At 35.1% G+C, this 21,251-nt stretch overlaps 1 protein-coding gene across 1 annotated transcript in view; it reads right to left on the bottom strand.

Moving 5' to 3' along the window:
• Positions 1-21,251, bottom strand: part of prkd3 (protein kinase D3) — an 83,478-nt gene that overhangs the window by 12,961 nt on the left and 49,266 nt on the right. Inside the window, exons 4-11 of the mRNA XM_073826646.1 lie at positions 12,175-12,306; positions 9,712-9,869; positions 6,617-6,809; positions 6,464-6,535; positions 6,197-6,380; positions 3,873-3,996; positions 2,937-3,014; positions 110-401 (exon numbers count right to left, since the gene is read on the bottom strand). Coding sequence (XP_073682747.1) covers positions 110-401; positions 2,937-3,014; positions 3,873-3,996; positions 6,197-6,380; positions 6,464-6,535; positions 6,617-6,809; positions 9,712-9,869; positions 12,175-12,306 — 1,233 coding nt within the window. The remainder of the gene's footprint in view (positions 1-109; positions 402-2,936; positions 3,015-3,872; positions 3,997-6,196; positions 6,381-6,463; positions 6,536-6,616; positions 6,810-9,711; positions 9,870-12,174; positions 12,307-21,251) is intronic.

A 21,251-nucleotide genomic window follows, 5' to 3' on the forward strand; every position in this document is an offset into this window, starting at 1 on the left:
TCCTTTTTGATTTAGGAATTTTGAGATATTTTGGCTGGAAACGATAAAACATCCAAGAAAGAAAAGCATTTTTTGCAGTGTAAAATAGAGTTCTGATTTTGCTACTCACTGTGATCTTTACTCTGTCCCGCAGCGGCGCCCACGCTGGGCTGTGGTGTAACTGGAACAGGCATCAGGGCCTGGCGAATGGCCCTCTCCCAGCCCTGGGCCACCTCCAACCCCACACCACCAGCAGCCAGCGCAGGGTTGTGGATATGGAGATGGGGTCCGCCGGTGTTCTCCCCTACGTAGTACACCATGGTGGCGGTGATGACCTCGAAACAGTGCGGATTGCCCCCCAGGGCTAAACTACCAAAGTCGTGCGCAACCTCCACCTGCAAGATCTCTGACAGGGGAATCTCCTGTGGGTCAGACAATGAGTCAGAAAATTAGACACTGACTCACTGACAGATAAGACTGCTTAAGCAGTTCAACAACCTCACATTTGCTCTTTGAGTCTGGATATGACTCATTAAACTAATCCATGTGATGTTGAATTAAAACGTCCATTCCAGTTCAAAGTCTGGCTTAAGGTTTGGCTCAAAGTTTGGCGTCAATGTGAACAGGATCTCACTGACGGGAAGTGAGCAGTCGCTTGTAGTCCATGTGGCTCCTCCAGGTTTAAACAGACACTCTCCAATGTTCCTTATCACAAATTTCAGAAGTAGCACTGTGTCCGAGCCCAAGTTTGCAGTCCAGGGTTAAGCTTTAACCTACACTGAATGTGCCAAGTCTGATCATGACAGTCTCTTAAGAGTCCACCTTCTGCTCAGCCCCCGAAACTTGCTCTCAGAAGAGACAGGAAAAACAGTAGCTGTGGCCAATCAGCGCAAACGCTGCGCCTGCGGTCTTCTCTGAATATGAGATGAAGTGCTTGTGGTTTGGTGGGTGAATCATGTGACCCAACCCAATGAAGAGCTCCATGATTACAGGGCAGTGCTCGCGTGCATACGTGTATGAGTGTGTAGGCAAGTCTTACTCTAGCCACCGATACATAATGTAGGAGGTGGTCACACTCAAGGGGGTGGGCTGTGGTTACCATGAGAAAGGCCTGGAACCCCCTTACCCAAAAACCAAAAGTACAGGGCTTCTATCATCAAAAGAGAACACTATGATTTCCAAATGTGCAAGTTATAGTTGAAAATCAAATGCGTGATCATGTCTCACATATACTTTAAGTATAAAGCATTGGTTGTGTTGGAAATCATATAGCTTACTCAATGTGAGAAGTGTGTTTTTCTTTTAGACAACCTCACAATTGATTTGGTTTAGAAAATGTCAGAACTTTACAATAAAGCAAAGAAGAGAAATGAAGATGGTTTTTGTTAAACTGTTTGAGTTGTTCCTCAGAGTTATGTTGTGCTTCAGTAACAGTGAATCAAGAAAAGCCAAATAAGACTGGAATATGGATCCTTGTCAAAAGATGGAGTAATTTAAGATCCGAGCTAAGCGCCAAGCTGATGATAAAGTGGTGTGTAAAACAGTCTTAAACACACCCTGAAGTCTCACCCAGGGTGGTGAGGTTTCCTGACTTTAGTTTTACAGCTGGGAACACAGTGGAGCTGCTACAGGAACATTTCGTTCTTAAAAAAAAAAAAGAGCATAAAAAAAATTTGGACTGATTTTTGTATCAGTATGACCTTTTCTTTTTTTTTATGTGATATGTTTGAAAGAAGTCTCTACTTCTCACCAAGGCTGCATTTGTTCACATTTCATTAAATTATGTCTTTTTGCATATCTAAACCTAATATTTTAGAAACGTAAAACAAAAAAACTGTTTGCGATTATCAATGTAATCAATTAACTGGGTGAGTAAGGTATTAACTATTAGTAAAAAAAATTGTTTACCCTATTTACCTGCTGTGTCTTGCCATAATTAAAATAAATAAATAACTTTTGAAAGGTATTGCACAATTAAAATATTTTAAGCAGTCCACTTATCTCAAAACAAATGTTTTTGAAACCTGCAGCATATATAATCTTGCCTACATGGATTGAAAATGCCCCAAAAATTGCTGCTCATGAAGATGATTTCATTCAGAAGACATCTAAAGACCTTGGTTAGACTGGGTCAGGTATTTTTAATTAGGTTTGGAAGGTTTCACGGCTCAACTTGGATCCGTAATCTGAAAAAGGTCTGACCCGAGATGGTTTGGATCCTAACCTTTGGGTTTGGTATTATCGGCCTAGGGTCTCTAATGTGATTTTCCAATCTGAGCCGAATTCTTGTAAACTATCCCAAAAATATATACTTGCATGTTTTTAAAGTGAGGAACGTATAGAAAAGGAGCATACTTTTGTAACCTCACACACAGAAATCTATCTTACAGATAGGAGATCCATCAGGAAAATCCACTCGCTTAGGCAAACGTACATACTGTATAATACAATACAGAAATGTAGTGATGCTACTCAAGTCCTAGAATTAAAATGTATTATATTGATTTGTTCAATACAGTAATACAGTTGCATTAACCTATATAACTACACAGTGTATTTGATACACTTCCTGTCTCTTACAGAGTGGCTTTTATCTCACGCTGAAGCAGAGGAGGAGGGTTATTCTGTGGTACTTACCAGACACCTCAGTGGTATATGTGAGAGGGGAAAATACTACTGCCCTTAGCTGGGTGAAATGCTCAAGATGAGCAATTAATTATAATGTTTTGACATTACAAACATCAAAGGTGGACTGCAGCATAATCACTTTCGTTAGAAGTATATGAGCAATTCTAGGGTTATTCTAAAGGTTGCTGTCGATAACATCAAAATATATACATGAATGTCACATTTTCCAACCAACAGAGAATATCTTTTTAAAAAAATATTAGTGTTTTAGTAAATATAAGTAGAATACTTAGAATAGAAAATGAAAGTAGAGTAGATATAAAACCTACTTTGTAATATTTGGCTCCTGAGTCATTCTGAAACAGAGTCAGACTCTTGCTGTCCAGTCTCCAGTAGTGTCTCTTTCTCTGAGGACAAAACAGATATGACTGATTTCAAAACTCAGGAAAGTTGCGAGCAAACACATATCGATATAAAGGGCATTTTATGCAAATGATTTATTCTACTTATTATAATGAAACTGCCTTTTGACCTAGAGAAATAGAAACTACGCAGGATTTAAACAACACGAGGTTAAGTAAAGGATGGCAGAATATTGTTTAAGCCACTACTAGGCAAACTTTTCATTTTTACATCAGATTATATCATTTAATAAATTGTAACAGTTATTTATCTGGTTTAACAGTAACTGGACTAAAACAATAAAACTAAACATTGGTATTCACAGCAAAAAAAAAAAAACTTTTTTACTTAGATTTGTTTCTAGTCAAAATATCGAAAAATTCGTAAATCAAGAAGGATTTTCTAGACAAGTAAAAATTACTTTTTGTTTTCAGAAAAATGAAGCCACATTTGAGACAAGCAAAAACTCACTCAATTTTTACCTCTTTTTCTGAAAACAAGAACAATTTTTACTTGTCTGGAAAATCTTTTTTAAATTTAAGTATGTTTTAGATATTTTGGCTGGAAACGAGACGAAAAGTATTTTTTTTTGCAGTGTTCAACTACATATTTTTCTGTTTAACAACAAAATTGGACTTAAAATGCAACAAAGAACATTAGAAGAAGAACATTTCACAAGAAGAACATTACTAATGATTTAAATTAGTGAGATTTGAACCAGTTTGTGAAATTAATTGTCCAAACAAACCACTTCACTATAATGAATAATTAAAAATAGCAATGAAGCATTTTGTCCCTTAGCAGATGTCTTCTTATCAAACCATGTAAATAAAAAAAGGTGTGAATATGAAATCAAATCTCACAAGGTTGTCTCGACTGGTGTAGTGCACCATCCAGCCTTCTTTGACCAAGGTTGAGCTTCTCCGCTTGGTGTGTTTGACGGACTGGACCACACGCATTAGGGGGATATTGGTGCTGGTTGAGGGGCTTAAAGAAGATATGAGAAAAGGCAGTGATCAATAGTGTTGATGTGGATTATTGATCAAGACAATTTAAACTCAGAACCTCTGACTTTAAATGTATAGTTCACCCAAAAATGAAAATTGATCATTTACTCACCCTCAAGTTGTTCCAAACTTGTATGAGTTTCTTTCTTCTGTTGAACACAACATAAGATATTTAGTAGGGCTGCCCTCGACTAAAAGATTTTTCTGGTCGACTAGTAGTCGTTCATTTTAAGCATTAGTCGACTATTAGTCGCACATTTATTAGTAAACCATATAAATCAGTTATTGATTGCCTACATAGACTATTAAGTGCTTAAAAGCACGCAAAAAAAGCTTGCCACAGAGTACCTTTGAATATAATAATTATTACTGCATTAACGTTTTAAGAATTTATTGATAAACTAGTGCCTTCTTTGTTTTCAGCTTAAGAGGCACTGCAAAAAATGCTTTTCTCACTTAGATTTTTTAAAACTTGTTTCCAGTCAAAATATCTAAAAATTCTTAAATCAAGAAGGATTTTCTAGACAAGTAAAAATCATTTTCTTGTTTTCAGTAAAAACAAGTCAAAATTAAGTGCGTTTTTGCTTGAAACAAGCAAAATGAAATGAAAAAGTGAAAATGAAAAGTGAAAGTAAAATTCGCACTACACTTTAAGATATTTGAAAGAGAATGAAGGGGAAGAAAAAAGGGTAAACTTTAACAAACTAACTAGTTAGGGCTTAATTTTTAATGAAAAATGTTTTTTTTTTTTTTTTTACATAGAGTAAAGTACTGAAAAAAGTTACCGCTGGTCAACTGATGTATCGGTTTTGCCGATTAATCGGCACCGATAGCTGATTGGCGAAATTATCGGTTATCGGCAAAAATCCATGCCGAATGTTTTTTCTAGGATGTGTCTGTTGCTGAAGTGGCTGAGAAGCTCCACTGTCATTAAACAGTATGAGAGCGGCCTCTAGAGACGGAATCACCAACAACACATGCTGTTTGTTTACACGCTTGATGCGGATTTAAAACATCGACAACGAACCATAGTTCAAATATGTTTCATAGAGAGCTATAATATAGATCGCACTGCCTGACGTGTGACTAAAACTGTTTATTTTGATTAGATATTCATTAAATGTTCTAGAATAGAAGCAGCTAAAATGTGAGAGTATACATACAATGTCATTTCAAAACTATGGCCTTTGTGTAGACGTCTAAAGATGGGCCATCTTTAGCTTGACTGTTGATATGAAATGGTAACACCTCAAAATAAGAGTTCATTTGTAGCATTAACTAAGATTGATAAAAGCTGTAGAATAGAAGTATTGTTCCTTGTTAACATTTACTGATATTTTTAAATGTTTAAGTTGCTTTTGCTACCATTAATTGAACTATGAACTAACTTTAGTCAAAAGTCAAAGTCAAAGTCAACTTTATTGTCAATTCTGCCACATGTACAGGACATACAGAGAATTGAAATTGCGTTACTCTCAGACCCATGGTGCAATCAATATATAATTAATATTAATACATTTATCTTTTTTAAACAGTAGACCACTATTTTAGTTTCCATTCAGTATCAATTTTTAAAACTATCGGTTGATTAATCGGTATCGGCCGGTGTGGTACAACCTAGCTATCGGTATCTGTAAAATCCAATATCGGTCGATCTCTACTGGCCCCGAATTTCAGATACCAATACCAGTACCGTACCGGTTAAAATGTGAAAGGTACCACCAGCGTCTCAATCTGTCATTCAGTAAGTGTGCTACTGTTCATCTTCCGCACTTCGCACAGACACTTGAATAGAGCACACTATTCAACTACTTGCTACTACTTACAGATTTCAGATGATAAGCCATATTTGACGTCGATAAATGATAAGTGAGCATTTGGATGTCCTGCTTTATATATTATAACCACACAGACCAGCCTTTAACGATCTGTCCATCACGTATTTTGGTCTACCAAGCCTCTTCTTAACGACTAATAGTTAGCCGACTATTAGGGGGCAGCCCTATTATTTAGATTAATCTTGGTAACCAAACAGAAACAGTTTGATCACACACATTATTCAAAGTATCTTTTTTTGTCTTCAGCAGAAGAAAGAAACTCGTACAGTTTTCGAACAACTTGAGTTTGAATTTTTTTGGGGTGAACTATTCCTTTGTGTTTAAATTATCCAGAGCATATACCTAATGGTCTTCACAGGTTCTTCATCTTTCTCACGGTCCAAAAAAGGGGAGTCCATAAAGAAGATTTTGTCTTCTGGAGTGGTAGGTTCCTCTGAATCATCCAGTCCACGACTGCTATCGCTGTTCACATCACTGCTGTCTACTTCCATCGTGGTATCAGAGTCCGGACCTGGGCTGGCCGGCTCTGAAAAAAAAAAAAAAGACAGTTAACTTACCCAATAATGTTTCTTTTAGTACATTTTTTATTTTAGTTGAGCATAACCCTACCTCCATTGAAGACTCCAAGACAGTCTTTGGGTACCTTTGAAGCACATCGCTTGTGGCAGTTGAATTTACAGTCTGGAGAAAAAAAAAAAAAACTCATGAAATATTTTTTTCTATATTTGACTTAATACAGTAAAGGAAGATGGTGATGCTCACCTTTGCACTGCATGCCCTGGCGGAAAAGCCCTTTGAGTAGCCGTTTGCAGTATTGACAGATGGTGGGACGGGTGTAGTTGTGAATGACAAAGGTGTGAGGGACCTTCACCCGCCCTAGAACCATCTTCTCCATCCAGATTGGACGACCGCTCCATGATGGTATCCGCTTACCAGGCTCCTGATGGGGCCGCTGCTGCAGTGGAGAACAAAGTAACAACAAATAGTACACATACTTTGCACAGTATACATAGTGCACACCACAGACACAGCATGAGCAATATGACAAACATACACTACTGTACAATTTTTGTTTTAAATAAATTATTTTAGAAAACTTCTAATTGTTTACAAGTGACAGTAAAGAGTTTTACAGTGTTACAACATTTTCTAGGGATGCACCGAATGTTCGGCAACCAAAATTATTCGGCAATTATCGGTGTTCGGTCGAATAAGCTAAAAGACCGAATAAATGATACTGAACAATGACGTGACGCGATCAAATAGAGGCGTGCACTAATGCAGCAAACATGTTGGCGTTGTGGAAGCATTTAAAACTGTCCGAGATAAATGCAAAATCATTACAAGCACTGTCAGCACGAGACTGTTTAGTATCGCATCGCATGTCTTCCATGAGAAGAGAAAGGGCGGTTGTTGCTGGTTACTGTATGATGACTGAAATCGTGAAATGGTCTTAAACCTTTAGTAAATAAACTACAGAATGTTATGTTGTCTAATACACGCACCAATTGTATGCATTCTGACAGCGCTGCGTGAGCTCCTTAGCCAGGGTTCAAAGTCCAAAGCGTGAAGAAAATCTGCATTATGAGAATCATTCATAAATCTGCTGCTGTCAGCAAAAAGTAGTACTGAGGTCTTCTTGCGAGTTTCCGCCAAAATAAAAGTCAGCATTCGTAAATGTTAGTATTGTACTTTTACTGTTGTTATGTAAAATAAAATAAAAAAGTAAGACAAAAATAATGATAACAATCATTCCAACAGCTCTATTAATACATTTATTGTAACATTCTTCTTTGCTCAGCAAGGCTGCATTTATTTGTACATTAAAAGCATATGCCTGATTCAAGAAGGGGGTCTTAAAAATGGCCAAAGAATATTATTTTACTAACTTATTAATTTTAAGTTAAATTGGGCTTTGTTGGTAGGCTATGATGTCTAATGTGAAAAATGTTCAGTGTTAAATAAATATTTTTAAATTGTTGTTTTGTAATTGATTTTTTTCTTTGAAAAGCAAGACAAAACTGTAAAAAGCAAATATTGGCTATTTAATTTATGCAATGGTGGAAAAAATTGGCAAAATACATGGGGGAAAAACATGAAAAACCGTGTAATCGGCCTTCAGCCCAGTGTGTAATTTTGTTCGGCTTCAGCCAAGAATTTTCATTTCAGTTCATCCCTAACATTTTCTATTTCAAATAAATGCTGTTCTGTTGAACTTTCTATTCAAGAAAAAAATAATCATGGTTTCCACAAAAATATAAAAAAATATTTAGCATGATTTCTGAAGGATCATATGATGCTGAAGACCGGAGTAACGGCTGCTGAAAATTCAGCTCTGAATCATAGGAATAAATTATATTTTACAATATATTCAAATAGAAATTCTAATCATTTTTGATCATTTTCATTTTTGGATCAAATAAATGCAGTCTTTGTGAATATTAGAAACTTGTTTCAAAAACATAAAAAAAAAAAAAATCGTACTGATTCCAAATCTTTGAACGTTAGTGCTTTCATAGTAGATGTACATGCAAGAATACATAGGACAGCAACCATTCATCTATGTGATCTTTACCAGTTTAGTTTTTCACAACACACATTATTTTACAAAATTCTGAAAAGGCAGCTCAGATTGATTACTGAAACAAATAGAGAACTGAGAATTGCATTGCTTCTTAAGAATGTTTTGAAACTGGCCACTTAGCTAAAATAAAAGCTGTTCAACCACGAAGGATTTCACACAAACACTGACCTCAAAATGACATTTCACAACATTTTAAATATAATTGATGGGGACTGCATATACAAAGTCAGGAGTTTATTTGAAATAAAATACGCCTAACATAAAAAGGGAAAATAGAAGGATATTGTAAGATGACTAAAACAGACACCATGTTCCTGCCATGTTTGGGTTTGGGCTGATATGAGGTGATCGCCTTACCACAATGCTTATCCTACAACCCATTTTGTTAAATTTAACTATGCATTTAAATGAATCATGATTAAAGCATAAAAAAGAAATGGGATATTTATGTCACACTCAATCAGTATGCTTATTATTGCTTTAAAAAACAAAATATAAAATTACAAAATAATTATATTCGACTATATTGTATTTATAATACTCTTAACCAAATACTTCTGGTTAAAATCTGGTTTTATGTCCATAGAAAGCACATTAAATGTAAGTAAAAAAAAGTGTTTATTTTTAAATTTTCAAATATGCTTTTGGAGAATTAAATGTCAAAATTTGTTTGGTTACAGTGTCATTCAGTGTAACACAATATTTATGTAAAAATTCAAGCAACATGCTTATTCCGACTTGAATTTATTAAAATAAAAAAGAATAAGAGACCATATTAAATTTTATTGTGTTTTATGAGTAAAAATTCTTACTGACACATGGGAAAACCTAAGGTAGTTGCAAATTTAAAAAAAATGTAGAATTACAACTAATTAGTATTTGGGTTAAAAGTGATTCGTCTTTGATTGTTACACTGAATGACGTTTTAGTTGGTGTCTTCTGTAAATTAGGAACAAATTTATGATGTTTATTTTTTGCTTAGAAAAACAAAAACAAAGCTGCATTTAAATTTAACAGAAAATTTTTACATTGTTGACAAACATCAACAATTTAAAGCAGTATTACATTACTGTTTTTATGCTTAAACCCTTTTTCGTCTTTGACCCAAATACATTTAATACTTTAAAGAGGTGCCAATGTATGAAGTCAGTTTACACAGGTAAGCCAGCAGATTAATCACAGGTGTAGTTAGTTATACTACTGGGAAACTAGAAGATATCTAAATCATTTTTCTGTTAATTATTAAGAAATAAAGAATAAAATCAACCCTCACCTCTTCCAGGGTTACCACAGCATGCTCTGCTGGAGCAGGACGAGGAACAGACAGCGAAGGCCCGGGCAGAGACACATTAGAAAGACGTCTTTTCCTTACACCGCTACAGTTGTTAGGGATCTTAAAGGCGCATCTCTTGTGGTAGTTCAGGCCACATCCTAAAAAAAAATCCACAAAGAATGCTTTAGTGTTCAGGGTTAGAGTCAGAAATTTGGGATTTGATTTGAAGCAAGATCAGGAATATGATTAGAGTTAAGGTCAAAATCAAGATAAAAATCAAGTATAAGGTTTTAGGGCTCACTGACAAATATAAGGCTAATTTCAAATTCAAAGCAAATTTTTACTTCTAAAGTCCAGCAGAGGGCTCCCTCTTCTCTTTTCAGACTCGCAGACATATGGACTCCTCTTAAGCATGTTTAGATACCTACTTAGAAACCAAATGAATCTCCTGAGGACTGGGTGGGAAGTTTAGACATAAAGTGATTTTTTTTCTTTCATTTCCAAAGCACATTCACAACAGTTTAAAGTGTAAAGTGCTTTAGCATGACTCTGCATAAGAACAGCTTGTAACCATCACTGTGGCTTCTTACAACTGGAGCCCATAATCTTCATGCAGCTTTTGAATGTCACATCCAGCGCTTGGCAGAAACACTGGGTTCCATTCAAACAGCCTCCGACTTCAACTTCAAAGCCGGACCGGCAGCACTGGCTGCACTGACACATCGCGCCGCATGTCTGAATACATCGCCTCCGGTCAGACTCAATCAGGGATCGCTAAAGCAGTCTCAGACTCGCTGAGAACTCTGAACCAAACAATGCATTGATTCAGATTACTTTACAACGTGTTCTTTTTTTGCTGATGTTGTTTTAGTCAGTCAATACGTTCTGTAAGTCTATTTTACTGAAATGGTATATGCACTACTGGGCAAAAGTTTGGAATAACTAACTAACTTACTTACTGATTGATTTTAAGAATCTATTTTGCTCACCAAGGCTGCATTTACTTGATTGAAAACACAGAAAAAACTGTAATATTGTGAAATAATACAATTTAATTAATTATTTCATTTTTTTCTGTGATCAAAGCCGAATTTTCAGCATCATTACTCCAGTCTTCAGTGTCACATGATCCTACAGAAGCCCTTCTAATGCTGATTTGCTGCTCAAGAAACATTCTTATATCATCACTGTTGAAACAGTGGAATGCATGATGCATTATCATGCAAAAATTAACAATTTTTTTTTATTCAAGAATGATGCATTAAATTAACCAAAAGTGACAGTAAATACATTTATAATGTTACAAAAGATTTATATTTCAAATAAATGTTTTACTTTTGACCTCTCAATTCATTATAGAATCCTGTAAAAATATCAAGCATCATGATTTCCAAACATTTTAAGCAGCAAAAACTGATAATACAGACCATGAGTACCAATAATTAAGCACCAAGTCATATAAATCATTTTAGAACGATTTCTGAAATCTTGAAATTTTGAAACGCATAAAAAAAAAAAAAAAATACTATAATAATATTTCACAATATTTCTGTTTTTACTGCATTTTTGATTAGATAAATGCAGCCTTGGTGAGAATAAAAGACTTCTTTAAAAAATCTTAATTATTTCAAACTTTTGACTGGTAGTATAAATGTTTAAATGTTAATATTATTATTATGCATCTTTTTATTGGTTTTGCAATCCATGGCCTTGATATTTACTAGAATTACTAATTTATCCAAAGCTAACAAAGAAAATAACACATAATATAGTATGTTATTAATATTACAAATAATATGTGACCCTGGACAACAAAACTAGTCTTAAGTAGCACAGGTATATTTGTAACAATAGCCAAAAATACATTATATGGGTCAAAATGATCAAATTTTCTTTTATGCCAAAAATCATTAGGATATTAAATAAAGATCATGTTCCATGAAGATATTTTGTAAATTTCATATCGTAAATATATCAAAACTTGATTTTTGATTAATAATATGCATTGCTAAGAACTTCATTTGGACAACTTTAAAGGCGATTTTCTGAATATTTAAATTTTCACACCCTTAGATTACAGATTTTCAAATAGTTGTACCTCAACCAAATATTGTCCTATCCTAACAAATTGACCCTTATGACTGGTTTTGTGGTCCTGGGTCACATATAAACTTTTTAATGCACAGAATAGACATGAACATATACAACCAACAATTGCAAACTGATTGTTAAGATTTTCATGCACACCCGGCAGAAAAACAGAAAAGAGTAAACTGAAAGCAGAAAAAGAAAACAGTTTGTCATGGAAACAGCCTGCTTGAGTCTAATTAGTAATAAAATTAGCAATAAAATACCCACAATCTTCATTTTTCATTCATATGCTTCAACAATGATAAAACTCATTTGGCTAGGGCCACTGAAAAGGCGGTGAGCAAATGTTTCTTTAAAATGCAAAACCTATACCTTCACATTTGAGGCCCTGTCGGACGAGTCCCCACAGCATCTCCCCGCAGTAGTCACAGAAGGTGGGCGCTTTGTAGGAGTGGACGTAAAGCGCATGGGGTCTGATCTGGAAGTCTTCCACCGTAGCTTGAGCTGTAATCAAAACGCAACTTAAAGGACAAAAAAATGGATGATGCAACAAAACACTGAAGAAAATAATACAAATGAGAACGGAACGAAACAAAAAAGAAAACACAAAGCGTTAGTCAGCATTAGAAGCATATAATTAGGAGTCTAGTCGTCATAATGCTTCATAACATTCCAAAGAACAATGAAACTACTTGTTTTATGTGTTTTAATAACTGGTCCAACCTTGTTTCAGTCAGCGGCCTACAGACCAAAAGGAGATGAGCAGTTTGATCTCCTGAAGGCAAATCCATAGACATAACTACACAAGGCTGTCCTTTCGTCTGATCCAGGGTCAGATTAACTGATGTGACTCAGACTGGAATTAGTCCATTTGGATGATTCACCAGGATGAATCAGAGACTGAACAAATTGAATATTACTTCATGTGTGTGATGAGAAAGTCAACATGTACGCCTGTGAAACAACATGCCACTTCAACCGTTTCTGCAGTTCCTGTTTTACAGTTTGTGGTTTTATTTTAACACAAGACTGGCTGACTTCAGTAGCACAAACTGGCAATTCAGTATGTGTCTGTCTGTTCAGTTCAATGCCAATAGAGCCTCTCAAGCAATACATGAGCCCCAAGTAAAATATTACATGTGTGACAATGAATATAACTGTATACCTTATTACTGATAACAATTCAGCAACCATGATGCCAGAATCACTCTTTTTTGTTAACCGTTTGTTAGATTACATCAAAAGGTCTTTTTGTTTCACAATTCAGTTTTTCACTTCAGATTACACACTCTTCAATTTCTTTGCATTCAAAATTTTCAGTGATTTCTCTTACTTTAAAGGAGTAATTTACAGATAATGTACTCACCCCCTTGTCATCCGAGATGTTCATGTCTTTCTTTCTTCAGTTGTAAACTAATGCTGTTTTTTGAGGAAAACATTTAAGGATTTCTCTCTGTATAATTATATGGTGCCCCCGAGTTTGAACTTCCAAATTGCAGTTTAAATGCAGCTTCAAAGGGCTCTAAATGATCCCAGCCGAGGAAGAGGGGTCTTCTCTAGCAAAACATTTACAACTCATATACTTTTTAATCTCAAACACTCATCTCGCCGAGCTAGACAAGAAAAGCATTTGAAGTTAAAAAGTATATAAATTGTAAAACATTTTTAGAAAATAACCCATCGTTTTGCTAGATAAGACTCTTTTTTCCTCGGCTGTGATCCGTTTAGAGGCCTTCGAAGCTGCATTTTGGAAGTTCAAACTCGGGGCACCATAGAAGTCCATTATATGGAGAGAAATCCTGAAATGTTTTACTCAAAAAAAAATTTCTTTACGACTGAAGAAAGAAAGACATGAACATCTTGGATGACAAGGGGGTGAGTACATTATCTGTACATTTTTGTTCTGAAAGTGAACTACTCCTTTAAATGTAAGAGAATGTAATGTCTTACCTTACCTTAACAGTAATGTAACTTACCTTAGACAGAAAACAAAAAGATATTTACCTAAAATCCATTAATAGCCAAATATATATATATGGCTCAATGACGTGACGCCTACATTTTCTGTCCGACTACGTTTTTTTTTTTAAGTTAAAAATTGATTTAGATGCATAAAAAAGTTGCCAAATTTATGAAGTACATCTCCCATGTATGTACTCACGTTAGCTACTTGTATTTTTTTCTGTTATTCAAAATGTCAAAATACCATGTGGTGCGACTGTGCGGCCATAAATTTTGTTTTGGAAATATTTGAAATTACCCTAAATTTATTCAGATTAATTTTCTGCGCTATCTGGCATGTTTTCCAAAGTGTTTTGTAATCTTGTATATAACTGCAATGCATTTGTATTTATATTTCCAACATGATATACAAACTTTGTCCGGTAATTTCCATTTTATGAAATATCATGTGGTGCAACCATTGAGAAAATACCATTTTGGGACTTTTATGTTGAAATTCATTCAAAGATAGGACATTGCATCATATACCAATTTGCCAAGGACCCATGGAAGCATCAAGCAAATTTGTAACTCTTTTAAATTTGGAAAAATATAACCTCTTTAACGGCTGTATGTAGTTACCACATTTGGATATCATGTGGTATGACCTCAAAAAAAATAAAAAAAAATAATAATAATAATAATTTTGGCTGAATTTAAAATATCATGCGGTGCGACCAACAATAGCAATAACTGCATTAAATAAAAAATATGAAAATGGATCACTGCTACAGTATGCTTAGGTGAATGGAAATTTTAAAACATTTTTATCAGTTTTATACACTTTAAAAGAAAAAATAAATCTGCTAAATATATTTAAGAAGGCAACTCTGAATATGACATTTTTTAAGGCTACGACTAATTCATCTAGATGAAAAAACACTAAAATCACTTTGATTGTTTGAACAATTACTATAAATATTATCTTTTGTATTTTAAAATTGGCCTGTCGAAAATCTTCAATGACCCATATATATATATTTGACGGGGCCAAATACGGATGAAAAGCTAGAAACATCTGGGCATGTGGTTTAGTCTGATACACACAACATTAACATTTCCTTGTAAGTCAGTCAGTGAGTAAGAAAGCATCTGCCAATGATATAAAATGCACTGCTAAAATGAAAGTATAATGTCAGGAAACATTTGGTGCATGGCAAACAACATGCAATCTTCCATTTCTGCAAGAAAAAAAGAAAAAAAAGAAAAGAAAAGAAAGAGTGTCCTAGATTTCTGTCACTGTGTCACAGGTGGATGATATTTCATAAAATAAAAAGCAAAACAGTTATGTCTTCATTGTCTAAAATTATAAAAGCACACCCAGCTTTTACTGAAGTTACCTAACAGAGTCATTTTTTTCCCTCGTTTTGTGGCATAAGATCAAAACATTTAGTAAGGTCAGCGTGACACCACACAAATTCACAAAGTATGTGAAATCAATCTAATATAGCACCAAATTCACTTTGTAGTGAGTGTTCCCAGGATTTTAATGGAAGGGGAGGGAAGAGATATGGCATCTAGTCAAAAGTATTTTTCTTGGCTTGCAATTTTAAGTACTGAATTTAAGAGAATAATAAAAGTATATAAGCATAAAAGAATATGAATATTAAGTATTATTTAATTCTTAGAATATACAGTTTATTACCAGTTCATGTTTTTACATTTATTGTATCTAGAAACTTGGATATCTCTCCATATGTGCAAAGTCTGTAAAGTCTAAATGCACCTTTACACTGCAAACACACAGAAGTGGTATAAAAACCACAAAGCTGCATTTACAGAAACCTTATTAGCAGGAAACAGTGAATTGCATGCATGAACACTGTGTTCTTGTACACAGTCAATAAAACATGAGATGTGCTGCTGTGTGACAACTAGTCAAGTGCAAAATTCATAGTTCTTAGGAGACATTAACATAACATTTCTTCTTGCATTCAATTGATGCTGGTCAATTCAAACACTCTGTGACTCTGAAGAAGTAACTTTACCAAGTGTATCTTCCAAATATTTAATTATAGTAAGAATGACAATTTCCCCAGGTTTCTCTTTAGGTTATTTAAATAATATGCTTCTTTTGGTAACACCTAACTAATAATGGATTTGATCTAATGACTACTTTAGTCATTTCCATGAGTACAAATTTTAATGTTTAAGCATATATTTATATTATAGGGTATTGTGTGCTTCCAATATTATTGCAACAGTTTGGACATGACCCCTTTCTATTCTAACATGACAATGCATCTGTGTATAAAGCAAGGTTCAAAAAGAAACTATTAATTAAGTCAGAGTGTAAGAACTTAAATGATCTGGTAAAATAAAGTCCTAATCCCAGCTGAACACCTCTGGTGTGACTTTAAATGAAGACCTTGAGCCAAAAACTCATCAGCAAACACCAATGACTTGTACATTCACTATATTGGGACACCACCTTCTTTAGAACAGAAAAAGGCACTTCCAAAACTGTGGCCACAAAGATGAAATCATATGTATTTAAAAATGTCATTTCCATCTCTGTTGTTGTTTTGGAAGTGTCTAAAATGACTGTACCCATGTGTACAAGTCATTGATAATTGGTGATGAGTTTTTGGCTCAAGGTCTGCATTTACACTAGGGCTGTGCAATTAATCAAAATTTAGTTTCGATTTCAATTTTGGCTTCAAACGATCATAAAAAAACAGTAATCGAGACGAAACGATTATTGCACCCCATTCCACCCCCTTTCCAGTGGTGCGCCTTTGCTCCTCCATAAAAGCCTAATGTCACATGCAAATCAGCAAAATTATGTAAAGTGACTCATAAAACGGGTTGTTCTTGATTTATTAATGTTTCTTTGATGTTGGGTTTTTAAAAGCAATAAAGAGAACTTGTGCTGTTCTGTGTATGCGCTCAGAGACGGAGCAGAACACGGACATGTAACGTTATCTTTTAGCTCAAGGTGTGCACCTAAATGGTCAAATACACACAAAAATATTTCAAAATAAGGCGCTTGGTGATTATCCATGTATACCCTAAATGATTATAAACAGCTGAAAAATGAAAATACGTGTGTAAGAGTATACTGGATCAGTGTGGGTCTTAAAGCAGCAACAAATAATGTTCCTTCTGCCGTCTCCATGCATAATATTATTAAAACGTAAAAATACAAAGAGAAAAATCACTCACTGCTCTTGAATGAAGGCCTTTGAGTTTCAATATGAAAAAAAAAAAATTAGCTGGAGCGTAGTAAAAAAAAAAAAAAAAGCGTCTCCATTCATACATACAGAGGCAAACGGAACATGCAGGATTCATATTGAAACAGTCTTTTTGCATTTCAGTTTTCACAGACACTAGTCCATATCGCGATTTGAATTAAGTGACAGACCAACTTTTGATTTAATCCAAAAAAAAAAAAAAAAAAAAACGACGATTTGGTGGCATTCCGCGCTATAGTAAACTCGTTTTTTATGAATGGAGTCTGCGATCCCGTCCGTGTTTTCGCCGAGAAGACATTGTAAACGCGCGACCATGTAGAGACAGAAATGACATGCTTTCGTGTAAATAAGATAGATAACATAAAGCAATTTATTTTGTTTAATAAAAGAACGATGTATAGACCTGTTCTATAGGAAAGATAACCTTAAATGACTTCTATTGTGATCTGGCACTATATCGAAAATAAAATGATCTTGACGTTCAAGGGGGGCGGGCCATCCCCCTAAGATAATGGCAGGGGAAACACTGCAGTATTATTCCCCTCAAAAAGCAGTTTTTTTCATTTGAATCTTTTTTTTTTCCTGCTGTATTGCTATTTTTAAATGAATCACTAACATAAAATTTTGGACCAAGTCACACTCGGGTTAAATAATCGTGATTTCAATATTGACCAAAATAATCATTATTATGCCCTAATTTACAGTCACACCAGAGGTGTTTTACCAGATCAGTCAAGTTCTTCCATACTGACTAAATCAATCATTTATTTTTGAACCTTGCTTTATACACAGATGCACTTTCATGTTAGAATAGAAAAGACCAGAGACCAGAAATATACTGCAATTTTCTGGTGTTATTTTATGATTTTTGGGGCAGTCTCCAAGTATTTGTAAACTTCTCAAAATACAGTCTGCTTCAGACTGCTTTTAATCACTGAACAAAACATGAATGCAATCTTTACCTAGTTCTGATTAGGTAGGCAAGACAGTCATTTAGGTGGGCTCAACCCACCCCTGTCCATGCCTGCCGCCGGCCCCAATTTGAAACCGGTTCTAAAAATGGAACCGGTTCTTGGTACCCAACCCTACCATTCATTTAAGCATTAATTAAGCCTAAAATACAGCAAAAAAGTCACATTTTTAAATTAGACAGTCATGGCATTTAATTATGTTAAAAGCGGAATAATGTACAGACAACTGGTTATTATTGCAGACAGGGTGAACACAACCCTGACACAAAGAGTATCATAACCCAATAACTATAATTATGTTTCATATATGTTGCACAACGAGATGAAAAAATGACCATCATGAGTCAAGGCGTGTTAAAGCAGATTTCCAATTGCTTTCTTTAACAACCCTGAATGTGATTCATTACTTATGACGGAAATGTCTTAAATCATTCAGATCTGATATTTTCTTTCATGATAATCTGCTTCTTTGAACAATAATGGTTCTTCAGTTAACCGATTGCCTCCATTAGAAGGCTGCATTTTCAAATGTGGTTTACTTTGACCACAGGCTTTAAAAACGTATTCTCTGATGTTAGGATACAAACTAAAGGAACAAAGAATCTTAAACTTGATCAAATCAAACCGGGTAGGGGAAAAGAAAAAAAGTGCATTCCTTTTTGAACATCAAAGAGGGAAAGTAGAACATTTGAGCTTGCAGTGAATCACATGGCAGGCAGCAGTCCAGAGCACTGCAACACAGACGCATAATGAGCCATTCACGAAGACACTACATACATTATAACACATGAGGAACCCGGCATCTCAAAACTCATCCATTAGACTTCAGGCAAACATAGTTAATAAAGTCTAAACTCTTAATCTTTGAGAAAGACTCCTTCAAAGTCCTCCTCAAAAACACTCGAATAAAGTGTGATCTGTTCCATCGCTGAACTTGAAATCGAACCAAAATAAACAGATAACAGTTGGAAACTCCGCTTGAATACACAACACAAGGACAGGACAACAATGTCCAATGCAGCGGATCCTGTCGACAAACCATTTCAGACAAAAGCGATTGGCGTCCTGCTGTGAACTGAACCAGAGCTGCTCTCCACAACCCCTGTTTCTTCTCAGCAGAAGCACGACCATCACCTACTGCAACAAAAACAAGCTTTTGCCTTTGAGCTGAGCGCCAACCAAAAGATGCAAAGTGTTTTCTTGGCACAGCCGATAGATGCAAAGGAAGAAAAGTCAAGACGATATTGAGGGTCAGTTTGTGAAAGCATATTCGCTTGTTTTTTTCTAAACCAGAAGTCATAAACTAACGGACTGTGGTCCAGATTTGGACCCAAGTTTTGCTTCATCTAGACTTCACATTCTTTTCAATCAGGTACAGAAGTGGCATCAACGTATTTACACAAGATTCAGTGAATCAGCTTGTTCAGTCTTGTGCACAGCCGGCAGAAAACAAAACACATGCTGATGATAACGTCATAGTGTAAAGACAACATTAGAGCAACTTCTGCTTCTCCATTGGCCGATTATTAGGACTCAGAAGAGAAATTTGATGTTAATCTACTATTGCTTATGTTTTGTCAAAAAGTCAGTTCATTGCTTTTTTAATCATTTGTGACCCTGGACCACAAAACCAGTCATAAGGGACTGAATTAATAAGCTTTCTATTGATGTATGGTTTGATAGGATAGGACAATATTAGGCCGAGATGCAACTGTTTAAAAATTTGGAATCTGAGGGTGCAAAAAAATTTAAATATTGAGAAAGTCACCTTTCAAAAGTCAAGTTGTCCAAATGAAGTTCTTAGCAATCCATATTACTAAAAAATTAAGTTTTGATATATTTACAATAGGAAATTTACAAAATATCTTCATGAAACTAGACATGTGCCGGTATTCGGTAATGCAATAAATCGCGGTAATGAATATGCACGATATTGTTATCGTGGGCACTTCAAAATACCGTGAAAAATAATAGATCAGAATTTATATTTATAGAACGCGCATTAGCTTATTTTCCATCAACTGCTTAAACAAACACGGTGTATATGCTGCGCGAAACACGTGCGCACTCTGAATGTAAACAATCCCCACATGTAGAAGCACTGTGCACGCGGCGCAGTGCGCACTCTAGTCTAATGTAAACAATCCTCACATGGAGAAGAAGCATGGCGGAAGGAGGAACACTGCCGACGATTTATCCCCCTTCTAAAAGCAGGGCTGCCAACTCTACGCATTCAGCGTGAGACTCACGCAATTTACACTTCTCACACGCTCTCGCGCCATGCATCCATTTTCTCACACAGAGAAAAATCACGGAGCAAAGAGAACATGGAGACCGACAGACTACTAGATCAAAGCAGGTTACTTTTGATATGAAAACAATTCTCAGCTCTCAGGTTCTGTCCATTTTATTACGAAACTCAGACAATAAATACCGTTTTGGTGCTTGTAAATGTGACGTGACCGATCGCTGTAGTGCTTCAGTTCAAGTAAACAGATCATCTGTTACTTTTTATTTAAAGATACAGTACAACTTACCGAAAGATATGCCTACATAATATCAGCATTATTATAATTATAATTACACATAATTAACAGCATTATGTGAGATATATTTTTTTTTTCTTGAGAAAAATTTATATGTAGGCTATCTACTGTAGCCTACCTAATTTTTATCCAAAGAGTCAATATTGAATCAAGATTGAAATCAAATCCCAAGAATTGAAATCGTGAAAATTGTGTAAAATTCTGTTTAGCTACCAAATGTTTTGACAATCACAATTACACCTATCGTAATGCAAGTTGTTTTTTTAATGCAAGTTGTTCCCTCCCCCACCACCACTCCATCCATTTCTCCTGAGCAATTAAAATATTGTGATAATACCGTATACCGTGATAAAAGCTCAATCAATTAATCGCAGCATGAAAATTTGATACCGGCACATGCCTACATGAAACATGATCTTTACTTAATATCCAAATGATTTTTGGCAAGAAAAATCTATAATTTTTACCCATAAAATGTATTGTTGGCTACTGCTACAAATATACCAGTGCTACTTACGACTGGTTTTGTGGTCCAGGGTCACATTTGTGATTTTATACTGGATAATGTGATGAAGAGATTATTTTGACCATTGAGGATGAATTGCTATTCTATTTTTAAGTACAGCGCTTTAAAGTTCTAGGCCATGAACCTCTGTGAAATGTATTACAACATAAAAAAAAAAAAAACATTTATTAAGACCGCCTGTGGTAAAAAAAAAAAAAAAAAAAAAAAAACT

Source organism: Garra rufa, chromosome 21 (genome assembly GCF_049309525.1).
Source record: "Garra rufa chromosome 21, GarRuf1.0, whole genome shotgun sequence".
NCBI lineage: Eukaryota > Metazoa > Chordata > Actinopteri > Cypriniformes > Cyprinidae > Garra > Garra rufa.